The sequence below is a fragment of the Echiichthys vipera genome (assembly GCF_963691815.1).
Source record: "Echiichthys vipera genome assembly, chromosome: 14".
Taxonomy (NCBI): Eukaryota; Metazoa; Chordata; class Actinopteri; order Perciformes; family Trachinidae; genus Echiichthys; species Echiichthys vipera.
Window position 1 is genome coordinate 18,340,417 of NC_139839.1, and position 21,949 is coordinate 18,362,365.

Here is a 21,949-nt window from a genome sequence, read left to right on the forward strand (position 1 = left end):
TAAATGCACCATGTGTCTCACTTTGAACAAAAGCTTCCGGGTAATGTTAGTCTGCTGTCTGACTGGCACCTAATGAAACAAAGAATATGAAGAAGAGTGACAATTTTTAAGAAAAAAAGCCTTCAACACGGACAGCAAATACTGGGTGTTTCTGCTGATGGTTTTAGTGCTGTTGGTTTTTGTGTTGGTTTCTTAGAACAAGTTTAAAAAGGTGCTTGTTGTCCACCGAGTGACTTTACTCAAAGAGCATGGACGTTGCGAAATAACATTGTCTTTCTCTCAGTAGCTCAGATTAGCTTAGCAATCAATTTTCTGTCTTAAGTCAGACATTGGCTTTTTTCTCCCTCACACACATGCGTATGCATGCACACGCTTAAGCTCTTGCATATGCACACATAATTAGAAAATGAGGGGATTATTTTTAACCTACAGCAAAGGCAAATAATGAAGAACTTCAGATAACTCAACCTCAGACTATCTTTACAGTATTTTAATATTATTATTAATTGCTCAGTTTTATCTGTTGGGTTCTTTGAAGGCACCTAGTGTCACCTAGGCAGAGCAGAACTCTCCAGCATGTAAGCTTTGTTAAAGCAAGACAGTTGCCTTTTTAGGAAGGTGATTTTTCCCTCCTGAAGTGTCAAAAACTCTACTTTGTGAACTGATGCTTCATCATGACTACACAGAGTCTGTCTGTGCTCCTGAATAATAATGCAGTGGTGAGTTTTGTGCCCTAATGATCGGGGGTCCTGGGCCAGGGAAAAGCTCTTCTCCAAAATGTAAGAGGTCCCCGAGCCCCCAGGCAGAGAAGCCTCTGTCAGACGTAAGCTGACTCACTAGACTGGGTCCTGCCCAGGTTTGGGGCCTGGGACAGGTGTGAAACATCCTTCTTGCGCACCTCACAGATGGACTTCCTGCGTGCCTGCACCCCTCGCATGGCCGTCTTTATCTTCCTCCAGCCAAGGTGGTTGAGCTCAGCCAGGTTGAGCAGCACACATATGCCGCTTACTGCAAACATAAAGACCAGAAAGACGGTCTTTTCTGTGGGACGAGACACGTAACACTCCACCTCCTTCACACAGGGGTAGCGATCACACTCAAACATCCCTGGCACATTGAAGCCGTACAGGAAGTACTGGCCGGCCAAGAAGCCGATCTCCAGCGCATTGCGGAACACCACCTGGATGACATAGAAACGGGAGATGCCTTCCTGACGTCGCACTTTGGCACTCTTGTGTGTTTGAGGGAGTCCCCGGGGTCCGTTGGGAATCTCCTTGACCTCCAGACAGTCGTGATCCTCCTTACTGCTGTCGGGGTGCACCAGAATGCCGTTGATGTTGCGAGAGTGAAGCTTGCGGGCGTGATGGTCATGATGGCGGCCGTGGTGACCGTGACCGTGGTGATCCATGTAAGGATGCAGGAGAGAGTAACTTCGGTCACGTGCTTTAGCAGACTGGTGAACAGAATATGTGATGAAGCACAGGCTCGGCGTGCACACCAAGATGATCTGGAAGACCCAGTAACGGATGTGCGAGATGGGGAAGGCCTTGTCGTAACAAGCCTGGTTGCAGCCAGGCTGCATGGTGTTACAGATGAACATGATTTGCTCATCCTCGTACACCTTCTCCCCCACTATGCCTACTATTAGGATACGGAAAATCACCACCACTGTCAGCAGGATCCTGCAGAGAGACAGAAGGAGAAGGAAAGGGCAGGAAGGGGATGGGGTGAAAAGAAGACAGGCAATGTCAGTTAGTGAGGAAAAAATGCATATCTGGGTATGATTTTGACCATTTAAAATTGATTGCAAGTCTTGGTTTAACATAATCTAACTGGTGATTGGATGCGGCTTTGACTATGACCACCTTGTACCCTAAAACTATTTAAGAGAGAACAGAAAGAAAACCGAAAACCGTTCAGGCAGGTTGTCTGACCTGCATTAACTATGTGCCTGTTTAAATGTGTGTGCATGGATATGCTCATGCATGAACGTATGTGTTTGCATTTGTTATCACTCAGCCGCTGTGACAAACAACACCATAGGATGGTAGAGTTGCGCTGTAGATACTGTAGCATGCCATGCACATGAGCTCACTAATCATAAAAGAGTAGGGGTCATCAGAAGATAATGGTGATTTCACACATCTTCTCTGCTGAGCGCATATATGATCAAACAGGGATCGCCATTTACCAATCCGTTAATATGAAGGACTAATGTGGTAAAATTCATTTGTTAGTATCTTTCCGAAAATATTATTTTATGCCTTTCATCGTTTCATTTCATTGTCGCAAAGCTTTTAAACAAGTATTAAACTACTGTAGAAATGACCCAGACAAATGTCTATGCGTCGAGATCAGATAACAAAAAAGTCCTCAAATGTGGCAAAATCTAGGTAGCTCCTGTTCCCAGAGTTATACTGCGAGTGCGGATTATTAGCAGGTTAGCTCTGAATACAGGTGGGCATCTTATAAAAATGGGGGAGCCTCCCATTGAGCCTCATTACTGCTTTGCTGCAGTTAGAGAGCACTGTGTCCAGGGGCTAGAGGATCTAGGGAGCAGTGTGACTGCTCTTCAAGGCCTCCGAGAGACTGGTGTGCTGTACTGTTATCTTCTGGTGTCGATCCAGCATGAGCACTGCGGAGGAGGACTGGGGCTTTAGGGCTGCTTTGTCAGCTCTTTCTAATGAGCGAGGAAAGCCTGCACATCATGGGGCTCCCTGGTATTAATGCCACAATGCAGTGGATGTGAAGCTCCCTGCGTGGAGGAGGCAATTACTTAAAACATGCTTGTTTCCAAGCAAGCAGGCCACCCAAGGCACTGGGGGGACAGGGATAGATGGAAGGTGGCCGCAGGTGGGTTAGACTAACAGGGGTAAATGGCAGCTATGGATGTCAAAAGCATTTCATTCAGGTGATGTAACCTTTTATAATTCCTGTGCACATGAAGTTGGTCTTTGTTCTGTTTGTGCCCACACCTGTTTTCCATGGACAGTTACCACAGCAACCAGCAAATTAGTAAAAGGTGAGAATCTGGAAAAGAGTGAGGAGCCGTAAGCGGGGTGTAGACACCAAGGTATGCAGGGAAAAATGGTAAAATAGTGAGAAAAGGTGTGTGTTCCTTGGGAGTGTAAAAATAAACAGTTTTCAATGAGGCAATTGAGGAGACAGCCCGTAAAAGGTGAGAGATGTAGCAGAGGAACATTTATTTGCATGAAACTTAAAATAGAGCAGCGCGCCACTGCAGGACTGTTCCTGCTCCACCTGCGAGAGCATGCCTTTGTGCTTTTATTGTGTGTGCAAGATAGACACGAGGACACGGAGACAAAGAGGGAGAGTCAGCCATGTGTATGACTTGTGCAAAATGGCAAACATGTCCGGTCATCAGTGCTCGGAGCAGCTGTGAGCGTATACAGTACGCTACACTGACTTTCACTATGTTCAGAAATACAGCAAAATAAAGCTTCTCTGCACTTTTGTTCTTCCAGAAGTTAAAATGCAGATTGTGTGTGTAAATTCAGTCACTTTGTGATACTTTGCTGTGAGCTGGATGTAAACGCCTTCACTGCGTTGACAATATTGGATTTGACCAAAGGGCTGATATTGATGTTTCTCTGCATCACAAAGGAGTCATTTGATGCATTCTGCTCAATGAGACAGGAATGTGCAAAATGAAATGCTCATTTATATGCAAATATTTGTTTAGATAATATAGGAAATATGAAACTAGCTCATGTTCAGTGTCAGTGCGAGAATCTCCAGCTCTGGATGCTGATTTAAAACGATGTAACGGGATGGAAAGCAGCTTACAGCACGTGTGCATTCACTGTCTGTTTCTATTCAAGGTCTGCTTCTTCTCATGCCAGTGATAATTACTACATCATAATAGCATTAACTAAATGTCACTAAGTCTGCCTGCTATTTACATCTCTGTATAGTGAAACAAGGTCTCCCATGGTAAAAATGTAAACTACAACGTTCCTAGTTCCATTTCTTTAAAATCCTTTTGATAATTCAAAGGTTGAATTTTCTTATTTACAAATGTTGTTACGGAATATCTGCAGGCTAAAAAACACCACTGTATAAGCCGTTTGCAATCCACAGGAAACAGGCTCGTCTTTATGTTCTGTGCAGACCAGTGACTTTGTCCTTACGAGCGGACACTGTCTAGCCCACATCCTTATATACACAAGACTATACTGTATCTGAGGTGTACTTCAGTGTCAGCCAGGAGTTCATTTTGGTTCAAGCTTTCAGTTTGTCTTTGTTTTTTTCAGCGCCTTTGAAACTCACATTCATGGTATTGCTTTTTTCCACAAATACTCAGCCTTAAGTCAAGAACTCGAACCAGAACTCGAAATACCAGAAGAAGAACACAGTTTAAGGCAAAAAAAAACAAGATATAAAACTTTAACACAGTCTATTTATTAATTTATTTATCATATTAACATTATTGATATGTTTGTACATATGCCTGTAAATCACGGAAGTTTGAAGAATGTATCTCAAGGAGCACTGTGCATGATTTAGTGAAATCCACCCAACTGAATAGCCCTCTGCTCACCCTTCCCTTTCCAAGCGGGTAGTAGAATCTACGGAATATAAAATTCCATTTCTGCCAGTAGATCACCGTAAATCCTACACACTGCTCCTTTAAAAATGTTTTTATAGTCATACATAAATGAAAGAGACGCAGTGTGTAAGCACTTCCAACCGGTTTTATCTGCAAGTCTCTACATGATACATTAATACATTTAAGTAAATAAAACATGCTCCATGTATTCATCAATGACTCCAGAGGGTTTGACACGACCTGCCCGTCTGTGTGTGGCCTTTTAATTGAGGGCGGGTGGACCTGTGTCTCGAATCATTGAGTGATGATGCATCTGACCACTCCTCCCCAAATTGTTCAAAATAATTGGGACAGTTTGGCAGTTGAACAACACAAGAACAAACAGGCTGTTTATGGCCGCCTCCCCTTACATGCTGCAGCGTCCTTGCATAGATTCATCTCAATCCATGTATTTAGAGGTGACCACTGCAGCTTTGTTTACCTCAACAGACTTATGGACTCAGATAGAAAACGTTCCCTTAGTACTGTACTGCAGATATTCTGTCTGTACTTGTTTGTTGGGCAGATTTATGTCATTAAAAAAAAGCCAAGACATTGCAAGTATTGAGTGTTGTGCTGTGTGTGTGTGTGTGTGTGTGTGTGTGTGTGTGTGTGTGTGTGTGTGTGTGTGTGTGTGTGTGTGTGTGTGTGTGTGTGTGTGTGTGTGTGTGTGTGTGTGTGTTTATTCTCCTGCTGGATAACTGGATAATCAGCAAGGGACAGATTGCTGCATTAGCAGAAAGCAGTGGACGAAGGTTATCTGCAAACATCAGTGTTTTAAGTCCTGCAGAATAACAAGCCTGTGCTGTACGTTAGAGCAGATTGGGACAGGACAGCTTGAACCCTCACAATATTCAATATCTACCATAAATGATGAAAAATGATTTTAGAATTTTTAGTCATCTCAACCCGAGGGCAGAATATCAACATAAGACCACCAGATGAGTCAAAAAGGAAAACATGAAAAAGACAATGCATTAAATCGTCTATCACATGGTATCTTTTACCCAAACATTCCTTAAATGGCCAGAGAATGACCAACCATCCCCTCTCCAGAGCTCCTCCTTTCAGACTAATTACATTTTTTGAGACTTTCTAAACCCCTCACACTGTGCCAGAGATTTAATAAGATTTAGAAGGAAATTAATCCCTGGATTGGGCTCACATCTGAAAGTTCTTTTTTTTAATTTTCACAATTTTCCTCCTGCTGCATCACTGGCATCTGATATTTTCATAAGGTGCAACGCTCTTACAGGCAAGCTAACATTAAAGTCCAGAGACACGATAAGAGGAGGAAATAATGATTCGGATGTGATACTTTGCTGCTGTGTAACTATGGCAGCTGACTGACCTGTGAGATTGTGTGCATAGTGTAATGGTAGCTGCTCTTCAGCTGGTTTGTTGGCTGGACATGCAGGCTCTGTCTCTCCCGGAGGCTTTTCACACACGTACACAAACAAACACACACATACGTTCATTCATACGGCAGCTGCTGTCGCCAGCCTCCAGGGACAACGATTGCCTCGAGCGCAACAGCAGATGCATTGGGGAACACACATGCACATACACACATTGTGAATAAATTACTCTTTACTGTAAATGAGTCAACAAATATATATAAGTATAGCTGCATGTATAGGTACACTGACTCATTCTACAGGGGACACTTTACACTCTGAAGGACTGGCTAAGTGCAGTCATATCTGTAGAGGGTAAAAATATTCTTCCCGCCTGTATGCTTTCAATAATAAGCTCCACTGATTGCTGGTGACAGAACATAATGAATAAAGACCTCACGAGGCATAGGAATTAGGCATCTTAATTATCAGAGCGCAGGCATTTCTTTCCTCCCACCCCTCATCTACTGTTTCTCTCTCAAACTGTTTTAATAGTTTTAGGTTCTGCCCACATATCAGGCAGACGTGCGTAAACGCCTGAGGTGCCACTAAAGGTCGGCGTGACGAAAACATTAATGTAAAAGCTAAACTTGTGCGGTGGTTCACTTACCTCCGGCCCCTTCTTTAAATACTTATGAGCAATATTTTCCTGCGAGTATAAAACACAAATGGTTTTAAAATAGGCCTTTCAGATATTTGGGATTTTGCACAAAAATCAAAGAGGCCTTTCCCAACTGGTATTTTTTTTTTATTTGTGGCACACCATGTGCAAGAATGCAATTACCTCAACAACTCTGAAAGGAAAGGGCTTCCAGCTGTTTTTCAGGAATAAAGGAGGAAATAGAGAAAGTTTATTTGGGGAGACGGCACAGGTAACTACCTCAATTACACCTAGTCTGAGATATACATAAACAGCTTTTGAGGTATGATAATATCTTACGATTAACATATCCAAAATAGCCAATGCTTTAAAAAATTCTACGGCAAAACTCTTGAAATTGTCTTTGAAGAAATTCCACGCACAACTTTTCTAGGGGCACAGTGATAATGTCAGTGCACACCAGATACAGCCTTCCTCCAGCCCATTTGACTTCATGCCAACAAAAATCACCCTTTCATCTAAAATTATACTTTCATCTAAATTCTAGCTAAGAGATGCAAACATTATGCAAAACTATTTCTCTCTAAAACAACTTGAAAGTTGAAGACCTTTAAATTAATGATATCAGCACTTCTACTTCCTTCCAAACCAGCACATTTTTGCTGATTGCACTGATATGCGACTCCAGAATATTCCATAAATCACTTTGCAGCTCCTCAGTATCTGGAGCAATGACAGGTACATCATCAACACTAATATGAAAATGATAGCAGAGGATGGGCCTGAATCTACTATGAGACAACAGGTTATCTACAGAAAGGTTCTGCATTGACTCACAATATGCCATAAAATGATTACTTTGATGAAGGACTCTGCTTCAATGAAACACTGCTCATTTTCACTCTGCCCGCTCAGCTTTTCTCTAATCCATTTTAGCTTATTACATCTAACCTTTTGGTGAAAACATGTATTTTTAGCCACAGCTTTCTCTGCAGTCCAAATTAAACTTGTTAAAATTCAAACTTCTTTTCCCTTTCGATGCGACTGGACTGATTAGAGACACTTTTGTTTTTGCTGCAGGGGAAAATATCTATCTATATAATATCCAATATATCACCTCTTTTGGCTGCATTGCATTCTGGTCTACAGCGCACATGTGTCAGCCGGATGTCTGCCAGCCCTGCAATGACTCATACAAATGATAGTTAATGCTCAGACTTGCTCTTTAATTCTGACAGATTGACAACAAAATCTGATGTTTCCTGCTCATGGAGTTTTAGTTTTTATGTGGTTTACTGGAGCTGTATTCACTTCCCAACTGAGTCTTACAGTATGTCAGAAAACTAAAGATATCACAACAAACTCGACCCAGAAATTCAAGGTGAATCATTTTTGTGGGGGTTTTAAAGTTGATTTTCCCTGATGCCTTTAACATATTTTCTCTTCCTTATTAGGAATTGTTACACCCCACAGTGACAACTAACCAAACTGAGCACAGATTTGTCTGAATTTATGTTAGATCAGCTTATACTGATGAAGGTAAATGGAGGTCTATGTGTGAAAGGATATATGTTTCTCAGCTTCTTGGCAAATGTGCTGAAAATTCTTTAGAGAATTTTAAGTACATCTGAACCAATAGATGATGTGCAGGCTGTGTGAAATTTAAATATAAAGTTATTTTATCAAGCATTTCCTGCTGTTTTCTTTTCGTGATTAACCTCACAGTTAATTTATAATGTCTGCTGGAGTTGTTGTCATCATTTATTAACAAGTTTACAAGTCATATAATATTGGCTTTTAAGAGTACTGGTTAATATTGTGTGGAGTGCAAAACTGCAGTCGTAAAAATAATCTGATTATGAACAAGTGTCTCAGTCTCCTTATGCAGTTTTTTCACATTTCTCAATGTACTCAAATAGTTGGCAGTTAACCAGAAGCACGTGGGACCTGACATGGCTTCAGCTCCACAGTCATAATGGTCAGTGACTCGGCTGACTCGGCATTGCCCCACTTGGCTGGCTTGTGTAAGCGAGTCAAACATGGAGGATTCAAGGACGCAGAAGTAAATCAGCCCTGATGTGAACGTGAACGTGCAATGTTTATAGTTCCGTTTGTTCTGAATGAAGCTTCTCACTAAATCTATTTCCATCACAATTTTTAATGTCCGTATGTCAACTGTCAATTGAAATTCTGTAATTATGAAACAAATGAATAAGCAATGGTTAAAGAAAAGCAACAGCCCTATCAGTATCTAGTTGAACAGACGAACGGGTTGAGTAAATCCAAAAATCTAAAAATGTAGTTCACACCAGACTATTTCAGCTGAGAATAATAAAAAGGCATTAATGTGAATAATTGATTGGGTTAATCTTTGATGCAGAATTAACTATGGCAGCCGTAATGTCACATTTCAGGTGTTTTAATTTCACAATTGTTGAAGTGTACAGAGCAGCCACCTGCAGTTGGAGACAAGGTTGATGAGGGCGGTGAGAGTGACTCCGAACAGAAATGTTGTGGGCTGAGAAACCGAAACAATAAGCTAAAAGATGCTAAAGCGCTCTGCAGAGCGGAGGATACATGCAGAGTCAGGTGATACTCATATTTGAGCAAATTCTTTCAAATTATTCAGTGCTTTGATCTCTTGCTTATGTTAAAATGTTGACTTGTGTAGGTTTAAAAAATATTATTTTGACAACATGACCCACAGTTGCTGTAAACAGATATAACGTGCTGTTAATGCAAAATCATCGAGTTCCGACTGAAGTGTTTCTTTATCGAAAAGTCTTACGCCCACCAACTCTGTGTAACAACACCTGCTTCCCTTATGGCAACAAACAGATTATTTATATTTCTGCCAATCTGATGAAAACTGGCTATCGCTGATAATTGTTGCTCAAACTTTTTTCCCGCCTGCAAATTTCTGTTGCACCATGAGTTTGACACTTTTAAATCTATCGTACCTTTAATTTGATTTGCCACTTATCCTGATTTAAACTTTGGTACGCAGTGTGCATCATATTCAGTCATCTATACTCTGAAAATTAAAAGCACACTAACCACACTATAAAGAAAAGATGACTCACAAACTCATGTAATAGCTTACTGTAGAAACTTAATTAAAATGCACTCCGAATATTAATGCACTGCTGCAGCAATTATATATATATATATATATATAAATATATATATAAATGGACTAATGAATTATGTATTGTTTATTGCAACACACCCACAGATAATGCAGTAATTTTTAAGGTCCCATATTCTGCTTTTTTCAGGTTGATACTGTACATGTATTTGGTTTTCTACAAGAAAGATGTTTAAATGCTTTCATCTTCAAAAAACAATATTTTTCTCATAGTTGATGTGTGAATATACCTGTATTCTCTCTCTGTCGAAAAACGCTCCATTTTAGCACTTGTCTGTTTAAGCCCTTCTCTCGAAAAAGCCTAGTCTGCTCTGATAGGTCAGCATTTGCGGGCCTCTACCGCATCATTGCAGCTGCAGAATGACTGTAACGGCACCGTAGCAGCACTTTCTACCTATGTATAGTATATTGAGTGTTTTAATACTTTCACATTACCTCAACCTGTTTTATAATCCAAGAAAGACTTTTCAGAATATGGGACTTTTAAATAAGACTTCTAAGACTCATATATTCATACTTGTTGGATGCATCTTTATTGCAAAACACACGCCTTTATGATTTGTTACAAGAGCCAAGACTTAAGCCCAGAAAAAATTGTACTGTACTTCTGTGTTTATGAGAGTTTTGGTATCTCAAACAGGTTCACAGGCCATAAAACGTTCTATCCTAACCTAATTAAGGAATTCTAACACGCGGGAAAATCATTGAAATGAAGAACATTTAAGCTATGTATAGGGAAACATTACACGCCCCGTAAAGCTCATACACACGTCAATGTGTTGCTGAAATGAATAATAGCCTCCGCTGAATGAAAGCTGAGCTCAGCTTTACTGGCAAAATCCCCCTGTCGAACAGTATAATCAATAACTTTCAACATCAGGGACTGCTACACAAATAGACTAATGACAACTCTAGATGTGCAGAAAAAGAACGGTTTAATTTGAAAGACAGTCCCCGTCTTAGCCAAAGTATGATGGATTACTCGTCCTGTCAAACGCTGAAATATCACTTCCATTGTTTTGCTTTGCAACACAATCTCCTCAGACAATATAGATTTTTATCCAGGAAGCTTATTATGAATGGTACATGGAATATACTCCGATTAACTAGTAGACATGATGATGCCCTCAATTAAAACAGAGCATTTCTACATCTCAAATTATTTTTGGGAGAAGTAGGGTACCTCCTTCTTGTGGGTATCCTGGCCTATTTAGCAAAGTGGACAAGAAGCACAGATATGGGCATGGAAAACTTTTAGGCAGACTCTCATCTGTACTTTGCTTTTAGAGCCAACAAACAAGGATGTAGGTATATTTGGTTTCATCAAACCTCTCAAGACTGTCCTTTCAAGCGCTGTTGTTTTTACCACAGAGTTAAAGAGCAACAAGTATTTCTACACCACTTTGTCCATTACATTTTAAGGCTGGACAACTATGCATACATTTTTAATGAATGACTTCACATCAGTTGCAATTTCCAACAAGAGCCACATAACATTTATTAAGATTTTATGAAGTACTTATAATGCTAAAGTGTGGAGTGATAGATGTTAAATAATAGATCTTACTCTGGTACGCAGGAAAAACAAATAAAGATTTTTAAAGTACATCAATTACTGTAAGTATGAACAAATTGTCATTTTGATTGCAATGTAATATATAAAATGTCATGCAAAATACATGATGAGTTCATCCCACCTTCAACAAAAGAGATCCTCTAGTTAGTAAATGTTGTTTATTCAGCCGAACCCTGGCCCTGTCCTCCGCTTTAACGAAAGCTGCAGTTAGACATTCAGATGAATGTGGGATTTAAAAAAACACAAAGGTCTTGTGTATTTTTAGATGTCTCCGTCAATGCAGAGGACACATATTGAGTTTGTGTGTGTGCGGTGTTTCATGAGTGGTGGGGTCAGCCAGCAGCTCCAGAGGAAGGAGCTCTGACACAGATTCTCAGCACTGAACCTTTGCAGAGGGAAAACGTCTCTTCCTTCCTCTCTCTCCTACCCTTTTTGTTCAACAGCTCACATCCTCTCTTCTCTATCCTTCCATCCGGCCGCCTTTATTATTTTATCTTCCTTAGATCACTCTAGTCCTCCATGATCTCTGCCTCTTTTTTTCACTCTACTTGTCTTTGGCACTGACCTCACTACAGCATTGCAGTGTAGGGGAAGATGCACACACTTCCCTTCTTCCTTTAATCTTACCTGCAAGGTGTATAACTCAAACCTAAAGGCTTCATCCTCTCATGGATGAACACACGTACAAGCACACCTGTGTTCTGCAAAACACCTGAGCACCTCATGTGAAAACGAAAATATGTAATAGGTCATGTTTTGATATACTTTATGCAAATATGATGCATTGTATTGCTCTTAAGTAGAAGTGTGCATCACATAACTAAAGACGTAGAGAACAGAACATATTTACATATTTTTCATATAATGTTTAGAGCAGTAACTTTTTTAAAGTAAATATAGAAAAGTACACATTATGCTAAAGCCATAGATCCTAGACAAATGCCCTATACATACATTCAACACACTATACAAGCTGGATTACACATCTTTTATGTGCATGAGAATTTACATAGACAAGGTTTTAAATACCGGTCTGATAAGCTTGAATGATAATGAAGGGAACATTTTTAATTGTAGAAACAAGACTTGACTATTTATCAATGGTTCTTTATAAAGACCAGACCTACCAACCAATCTCTGCCTGACATTTTCATACATGTTACAAACCCAAAAATGTATTACTGTACTAAGTGTAAATTAGTCATCAAGTGTACAACATTTGAGACATATAAGACAAACTGCAAACATTATCAAGGCTGCTGGTGTTATATTTTAAACAAATACACCAGTGTATCATCTATATATTACCAGAAGTTATTCCGCTAACTTTGGTGAGAAAATGAGGTATGTTAAAATCTCTTGAAAGTATGATCATCCGTAGCAACATGCTGCTTTAAAAGTCTGTCAACAAAGACTCTTAAGAGAGATATATAATTATTCAAGTGCAATTTTGTCCAAAAGCCCAAAAGCCCAAAAGCCCAAAAGTCTTTGTGAGGCTGAATTTATATTATATGCACCTGACTGTGTCTTCGCCAGTTAACAGTTACCTCTGGCCATCAAGAGCAGAAACTCTTTTTTTTTTAATTAACACACTAAGTGAGATACATTCAGACACTACAGGCCGTAATGAACTGTCAGTTATCTAATGGTGAAAGCCCCAGGGTCATTATAACTGTGAATATACAGTAAATTTGGCTTGGGCTAAAGAATGAGGTTAACGCAGCCTTGACAATGATTTCTTTCACTGTGTAATCATGATTGCAGTCATTGGTTATCCATGCACACGCTGTACATTGCCCAGAAGTCAGGCGTATGGAAATCACAATACACAATACAAACGCGTTAATCTTTGAATGAGTCATAATATGCAAGCCACCTATGGTTAGTCAGAGGCACAGAAGCAACTCTCAATTTGTCTGTCTCTTTCAAAGACCGTAATTAAGCTAACCTATGCCACTGCATAGAGATGGTCCATTTCTATTTTTAAAACTTACACTTTGACTACTTATCTATCCTATGCCAGGGCATAGGTTAGCTTAAAACCTACAATTAAGAAAGAGCTTAATGGTAGCTGGATTAGACAGTCTAGACATCCGACAATGCTATCTGAAAGTCCTCATGTTGCAAGAGAAAAGGCAGTTGACTGACATGCAACCATGTTCCAAAGTTTTGATGCAGGGGAGACTTTTCAGCCATGGGGAGACATCACTGTTCGGTTCTTTGGAACGGCATCCTTTAAACTGCAAGCGCACACATGCAAACTCTTTCAGATGAACTATACACAGGCTTAGTATCCTGATGCCATCTAGCGGTTGCTGCATGCTCCGGCCACACCTCGTGAAGTGCAGAACTTCACAATGCACAACAGTGCAATGCTATTTCACAGTTGGTTGTGTTCACAAGTGCAACAGACCACACCTGACCACACCCAACAGAGCTGTTGGGTGTGGTCAGTGGTGCAACAGACTTGAACCTTTCAACCCATAGAGGTCAGTGCAACAATTTTGACTCCATACATAATTTAGCGTGGAGTTGCTCATTAACAATCTAGGAGGCATCTTACAGCACAAAACTGTGCCAGTGGTGAACAATTCTCCAACTTGCTGGTACGTCCAAAAACATCATTCTAATCATTTAAATTTTACGTGTCATTGATTTCCTGACCATGCAGACACATGCTTAGGATTAGGAATCAAGTCTTTATCTTTAGTGGTTTTTGTGTGATTGCTAATATTGTCTAATTTCTAGAAAAAAAAAGAAAAAAAAAAGGAAATGTCTGTCTACAGGTAAAAAAAAATCAAGATCCAGACCACCACTTAACAATAAACTGCTACACTCTAACCCGAGGTCTGTACAACCAAACTGCATAAGAATTTGCCAATACATTTATTGAGATATCCTGCTAACCAGCTAGCTAACAGGAACAACATTAAAATCTGCTAGACAAGGGTGAAAACAAATTAAGGGATCTACAGCCTGAAATCCTCACAAAATACTTTACAAAGTGATTCCAAAGACAATGTTTCTTGACTCTCATAGCATAGACAAGCAGAGGGAACCTCATTGGAAAGCAGCTAATGTTACAGCTAATGCCCTAGGGTGAACTATAGAGTCTTGTAGGACAAACACAGTCTGAGGGAAGCCAAAACACATAGGGATCATTTACAGAGCATTCCACTGTATTCAGCACAGTAGCACATAGCTGGTGTCCTGGGCATCACACAAACTACTTACTGTATGAGAGAATTATTCCGCTATCTAATGTTATGTTATTGTTATGAAACAGCGAGTAATTAATCTATTATATCATATGAAGAAGAAAAACTTGTGCACAAAGAGCTATTCTAAATTAAGCCAGACAAAAACACTGCTCATTTGACTAAATGTATTTTCGGTGTTTCCAGGAACACTTCTTAATGTTCAACCAGTGAAGTGCATGATCAACAAATAGCTCAAATTAAGCATATAAGAGGAAGCCATCATCAGAGTATTCATCTTGACTTTTAAAAGAGGTAGCAGACAAATTGAGAGTTGCTTCTGTGCCTCTGAAAAACTGTTGGTGGCTTTACAGTCATTGAATCATCCAAAGATTGATTTTCAGCATTCTTTTTACCCTGTGCTCACAGGGCATTACTGATCCAGCTACCACGACTAGATTTTTAAAGCTGCATTAAGTAATTTTTGACCACTAGGGGGCGGAAAGACTCCAGAACAAGTTCACAACAATTAGCAGTTAGCTTATGAAGTTTGTTATGGCTAACATGTTAGCAAACAGTTGCCTACTTACAAATCCAGCAGAAACAGAGCAACACGGACATCCCTTTGGTCTCCTTTTTCTGGCCACCTGTTGAATGTAATTCCAATATTCACTGGCGTTTAGCCCTTGTTTGGTCTTCCAGCGCATGAGAAAAATATGGGTCTCTTTTTTGGCTAGCTAAATGTTTACGCTTCTTCACCAGTTTCTTTGGTTCTTTGCCATTCTACGACGGGCAGTTAGAATACAATTAGCTTGTTTTAGTATTTGTGTTGGGAGCAACTGCTCATGGTCGTATACGAGCCCACATTGTTTTGGTTTTGTCACTCCGGAAACCAAAACAATGTGCAGAAAATGGCCGAAAGCTGTGTAGAGCTTCTTAGTGAGATTCTTAGTGATACCAGCAATACTACCAATCCCATAAGCAGGAGGGAGTCGTATCATTAATGGCACAAATTATTGCTTAATGCATCTTTAAATCAAGTCAACATGCTCGACTTTATGCAGGTTTTCATTCCATCTGAAGACTAGACCAGGTGATTTCATTGTTTAAAGCACTAAGAGGAAGAACTCATTGAAATTACTTGGTGTAGTGTTCGATTGGAAGGAAAATCTCCATCGCACATGGTTTCAGATCCCTGACCGACAGAAGTTTTGCTGTAATGCGGCTCACATCATCTCTATTGCTCTGGTGCAGTTACATTGTCACTGTATTTTAAAGGATATAGCCTAATGGTTCTGTGCACACAGTACTTAGTGTCATCAATAAAGGCATGAGACGATTTTCACTCCTTTAACTTAGGCACACACTTACAAAAATCCACTGGAGCAGAGAGAAGGTTAGACCATGCCCTTGTTGCGGACTACCTGAGGTCTGGGTTAATGAGCACAGCAGTGCAGTCAAACTCATAGTCTTTTGTGGCATTGTTTTTCAGAATTACAAATCTATGAATTGCGGCGGCTAAACCACTCAGACTCACTTTTCCAAATGAGCATACCAGAATGACATTTGGATCATGCTTAACGGGTGGAAGATTTTGCATTAAATTAATCACACAGAGATGATGTGGAGCACATTTTTTCACACAGATATGACAGCATGTCTCCACTGCTAATCAAACTAAAAGCTCATCTGTTCAACTCTCCACCACGAACGATTCTCATGCAAAATATGAAAAAAGATCTAATCTTTTATGATGCAAACAAGTGTCTGCTCATAAGAACAAATTTTAAGTAACTTGTTTTTTTTTGCCTCTAGTTCACACAGAGTTCAGAGCCATTTACTTTGATTCTACCTTCCACACCTGCTTGCTCACCATCCTTTCATCTTCCGCACCTCTGCTCTCCTCTCACTCCCACTCCCCTCTCCTCCTTCTGTCCTATTGGTCTGTGGCCAACAGCATTAAGCGTTATCTATCAATAGCTAGGCTATTAGGTAGTATCAACACAGGAACCTCTCTGAATTAACCATAATGCCCAGTAAAGCCTGTTATTGATTATGTGCAATTAGTTTATCCCTTAACTAATGATGGGTGTGGAGGATAAGGGTGAGTAGAGCAGGGAGCAGGAAAGGACGTGGGAGGCAGTGATGAGTGTGGGGGACTGTAGAACAGAGGAGAGCACTGGGACAAGCCTGAGGAGGGGGGATCATCAACTGATACATACAGAAGAACACATACTGTACATAAAAACAACCAGCGCATCAGTATAAACAAACACAAAATGAAACCTTTACACACAAAATCCCTCAGTGTCTTACCTTCCAATCATGGTAGAGTGCTGCTGGACAGCCGCCTCCAGCAGCCTCTCCAAAATGGTCCATTCCCCCATGGTGATGGAGAGGTGGCAGTGCTGTCAGAAGAAACAGGACTTGGGGAGCTGACCCCTCTTTCTTCGGCGGATTCTTTCCTCTGCTTCTTCCCAGGACCGGCCTGCGCTCTTGTGGACCTGCCGGTCAGCCGTCCCAGCACCAGCTCCCTTTTGACCTCTACACGTTGACCCGGCAGCTCATCAGTGCTTCTGTGACTGTGTGAGTGAGTGTCTTCTCCTGGGCCTGTCCCGTTGTGCCCCTCTTCCTGGTGGAGGAGAGGTGCTGAGCTGATTGCCTCCCTCCTCCCTTCCCTTCTCCCCCTCCTCTGTGCGGTGATGCTTGTCCTCCCCCTGCCGCACCACTCTGTTCTGCGCTACAGCATATGCTATAGCTCACTGTATGACAGCCATGATCACCCTCTCTTTTCCACTTGCCTCTCTCTGTCCCCTTGCTCTTTTCTCCTCTTCCTCTTCCTCCTCTGTCCCTGCCTTTGTCCTCCACCCTACCCCCAGGACACTCCTTGTACTTTACCTGCACTCCCTGCCATCAGTGCTGCTCTGCGCTCGTCCTTGCATTGTGTAGGATCTTTGCCTTTGCTGCACCCTTGCTACTCTAACCTAAACACACACACACACTCTGAAAATAGCTGATCCTCCTTGGCTCACCTCAGCGAACAGCACTGTAAACACACACTTGCACTCGATGACAGCTCTGAATCCCACTCTCCCACTTCCTACTGAGGACTGCAGATCTACACCAGCACACAAAGCTCCTGCCTGCTGAATGTCATTTTACGACTGGAGGAATGGTCGCTCCCACAGCAATGAGCGCTACAAGGACCCATAAAAACCTCCACACACATACATACACACACAGCCGCACACGCAAACACACTGCCACCCAGCCCCTCAGTAATAAATCAGCTGCCTTGCTGCATCCAGTGAGGCTGAACCAAGGCAGTGTGCTGCAGACCTGCTGTCCTGTATTGTCCCCCCGGCTAATTTCAGCACAGTCCAATGCCCAGAGTCATGTCTGCCGCAGAGAGCGGGGATGAAAAGCTGTCCTGTGAAGCCTATTTTTGGGCTCCATCATCTTGCATCCCTCTCTCCCCCTCCTCCTGCTCTCCTTCAACCTCCTCTCTCTTCCTCCGTCCCCCTCCTTTGCTCCCGTTTGTGTGCAGATCTCGGCGCTACCTCTATCTCAGTGTCCGGTCCCCATCTCTGCTTTATGCTCTCCCTCTCTTCCTCTGTGTCTCTTTCTCGCTCATGGAATCGCTCTATCTCTGTCACACTCTTTGAGCATGCAACACCTCCCCTCCTCTTCTCACAGATCTGCTCTCTCTCCTCCCTCTCCCTCCCTCCTCTGGTAAATGTGCTTGGATTGCTACCCTGATTGCTGCTTTACTTATGCTTGCAAGAATGCCTCCCACCGTATGCTGCTGTGTCTGTTCCTGCCTGATGTTGCACAGAAAAAGGGATGCGAGATCTAACCGCTCCTTATTATCTGTCTCCACTACAATCCTTTGTTCCAGACTGGAAGCTCGGCTGCATTTCCTGTACTCTTTAAAGGCTCTCTTGCCTCACTCTCTGTCACACATCATCCATCCCATGCTTCCAGGAGGAGGATTACAGGGGGAATTGTGGCTCTGCTCCACCCCATCCCCCATCTATCTCCTCCCTCTCTCCATCTTACACTATTGGGGATGACAACACACCTATTTTGCCCTGACCCAACCCCATATGCTCGTCCTGTATTTCCTCACCTCATCTTCTCTTTCTGTTCCTCATTTTCCCCCCATCCGCCAATGCTGCTCCCTCTCCCTCTCAAGAGAGATGAGCGCTGTACTGTACTTTGCTGTGACATTGAAAGCTGCATTCATTAGATTTATATTAAGGTGGTGTGGAAATGGGATGGTCTCCTTCCATTACACGCACAGATACAAGCAGCTGTATGGCATGCTCACCTATATTGTATATGGACACATGTATCTCTTAATCTAAGTCTGAGTCAAGAAAAGAGAGGATACATAACAATTTTCTTTTCCAAGATGTGAGTCACAGCAAGGTTTTCTCCATCTCGAAGACTGAGTCAAGTAAATGATGCAGTGACATGAGACCAGCACCGAATGAAGTCATGGCTTGCGGTGACAAGTTGAATTCATTTGTGCTGCAATTACATTAAGTTACGCTTCTTTGATTTTGGATGACATGCTTTTCTAGTTGAGTGTTTATTTTTTTGCATACATGCCTTTGGGGTGTTTTGGAAGCATTTGATACCAACTTAATATCCTCAAATCCTGTGCTGCTGTATTCCTGAAGACACACTGGCAAAAAGCAGTGAGGTGAGCAAATTCACAATCACAGCCCTTACGCAGCAACCTCCACTGTGCATTAGCGATCGATCTATCTATCTATCTAGTTGTGTCCATGCATGAACACATGCAAAATCCCACTGCATGTGTGTGTGTGAGGGAGAAAGAGAAAGACTGAGTGGGGGAGCGAAAGAGGATTTTGTTTGTTCAGCATCTTCAGCGGGGGGACTTGGGGTCTTTCCCTTACCAAGGACATATGGTGTAAGAGTGCTGTTGGGGAGAGCAGAGAGGGGAGGCGGGCAGTGGAGTGTGATCATGGCTCTAGCTTGGTGAAGCAGTGCTGCTGAAACGCTGGCATCAGCCGGTCTGTTCTACGAGAGGAGATCAGAGCTGGATGGCACATGAGAGAGGCGCAGGTGTGTCTTCAGTGACCTAGAACAGCCATTGTCAAGCATGCATTAACACTCATACTGTACTCACACACTTGTAATGCGTCACCATATATAATAACGTCAATTATGTTGAACACAAATGTAATCCATTATTATTACTAGCTTGAAGGATCCTAATAGGGAAACACCAAAATGTGTTTCATTTACAGTATGCACGGTAAAAGAACTGCAAATATAAAATCCGGTGTGCTTACAGTATAGTCTGCAGGGATCCAATGCTTTAAAACATATAATTTATTTTCAGTTTGATCTGATAAAGATGGCCATGTAAAAGTAGTCCCATAAATCCTGTAGGGATCATCAATAGTTAAGTGCAAGTAATGTTTATGAGTTATGTAAGAGTGACATTATCCTCACTATAACAGCACTTGATAACATATAGAAAGCCGAGGCTATTAATAAATGTGAGTATGATGAATCGTGATTTAGTATTCAAATGAAGGCAGGTAGGAACAGCAAGATCTATACTAGAGTATTTCCATTCACATGGCTGTAGCTCAGTTCATAGAATGGATCAGCTGAATTTTGAAGGGTTGGCAGTTCGATTCCAGATCCCTACTTGTGTCATGGTCAAGACACCTTGGGCAAGACACTTTACCTCGTGTGAATGTGTATGACTGCTGTATGTTTGAGGAGGTGATTGGAGGGGCCGTAGGCACTGATTAGCAGCCACGCTTTTGTCAGTCTGCCCCAGGGCAGCCATGACTACTGTCTTGTGTGAATGAATGGAACATGGACTCTGTAAAGCGCCTTGAGTGCTGAGAAAGGCGCTATATGAATCTAATTCATAGCATAATGGATTATTTCTGATTTCAGCTGAAAAATAGCACAACTAATATAGGGGCATAGGCTACTGTATATTATGCAAAACGTTATAAGAATGTGAAGTATAAGCAAAGCCAATATCACCTCACACAATCTATATTTCACTTTTAAGAAGACTTAAAAACAATATTTTTCCCATTATAGACTTAGGCAGATTAACCCGGTTAAATTAACAGACGATCAAACCACTTTAATCTTTTTGCCCAGTTGAGTATGTCAGAAAGAGAGCAATTGTTTCTGATGAAGGCTATTGTTTAATATTCTTTCTTTGTTTGTATGTTGTGATGTGCGAATAAGACATCTTGGTTGGCATGGTGATCGCTCTTTGTTTAAATGGTTGAGTGTCAGATAACTTTATGAAATATGTCAATACAAAACAGTGTGAAACTATTTTAATTGAGTTGTTACTGATCAGTAAAATGTAAACTAATAGTTCACTGACCATAAAACACTCTCTGTTTAACTCTGAAGGCCTATATTCATTTGTTTGTCTGTCTTTGGGAGAAGCAGGTGAATGAAGTCACCAAATGTTGCCACAAGGCTTCAACCTTTTGGATGCAGTTGTCCCGTGAGCTGGGGGGTCATAAGCAATCGCACGAGAGCTACAGGGGGTCCTGTAAACATTACAGCAAGACACCAGTTTTGTCCAACGTGTCTAACATAATAAACCTTAAGTTAGACTTCCACTTTTACGCCCACATACTGCTACCCACAACTGTGATTTAATTTTGTTCATACAGATAATCATGCCAGTTGGCTTTGATGTTGAAAGGCTGCCTTTAAAAATCTGCATTAATATCAGACTGTATGTGCACATTACAGTGACGTCTCTAAAGTCTGCCTGAACAAAAAGAGGTTGCGCCATTCTTCCAACATCTCATATTGTCAAATGGGTGTGTCAAATCGTATGCATTCCTTTCTAATATTATATAATGTTATATATTGTTATATAAGTATTTAGCCTGTTATGTAGACACTATGCTGCCCAACAAAGCCTATAAGTGCAGTAACTAAGAAAAAATGTAAGCCTATAAAATGGCTTTAAAGTTAGTTTTCTTTCCCAACAAATTAATATTTGGCAGATTGATGATAGATTAAGGTTTACTAGTTTACCATTTATTCATTTTAATCCAAATCAATCCTAAGCTCCATACTTTCCGACCCAAAAATTGTGCAGAAATCATGTTATTATCTGTTATCTGAGTTACTGCACTTTGGCTGTGTAGGGCAGTATGGTAGGCCTATGTTTAAATTGGATTGCAAACTCAAATTTTCGTGTATGAATATGTGGCCCCACCAGAATTTACTGTAAGTGATACAATATACAGGGATTAAGGCACCTGTGTCACGTCCATTACAAACGTATAGGCTATAAATCATGTTTATTAAGTAAATTGGACCATTAACAGGAAAAATACAACACATTTTGAATATCGATTCACTAAAGAAATCTGATATTTACCAAT

At 41.2% G+C, this 21,949-nt stretch overlaps 1 protein-coding gene across 1 annotated transcript; it reads right to left on the reverse strand.

Moving 5' to 3' along the window:
* Positions 1–817: 817 nt before the first annotated feature.
* Positions 818–17,435, reverse strand: LOC310956777 (gap junction delta-2 protein-like; the record flags this gene model as incomplete). The annotated part of the gene is made up of 2 exons (XM_083927147.1): positions 16,845–17,435; positions 818–1,682 (listed from the first exon to the last, which is right to left on the reverse strand). The coding sequence occupies exons 1-2, from the start codon at positions 16,913–16,915 to the stop codon at positions 818–820; spliced, it is 936 nt and encodes a 311-aa protein (XP_083783273.1). The 5' UTR covers positions 16,916–17,435.
* Between the last annotated feature and the right edge of the window lie 4,514 nt (positions 17,436–21,949).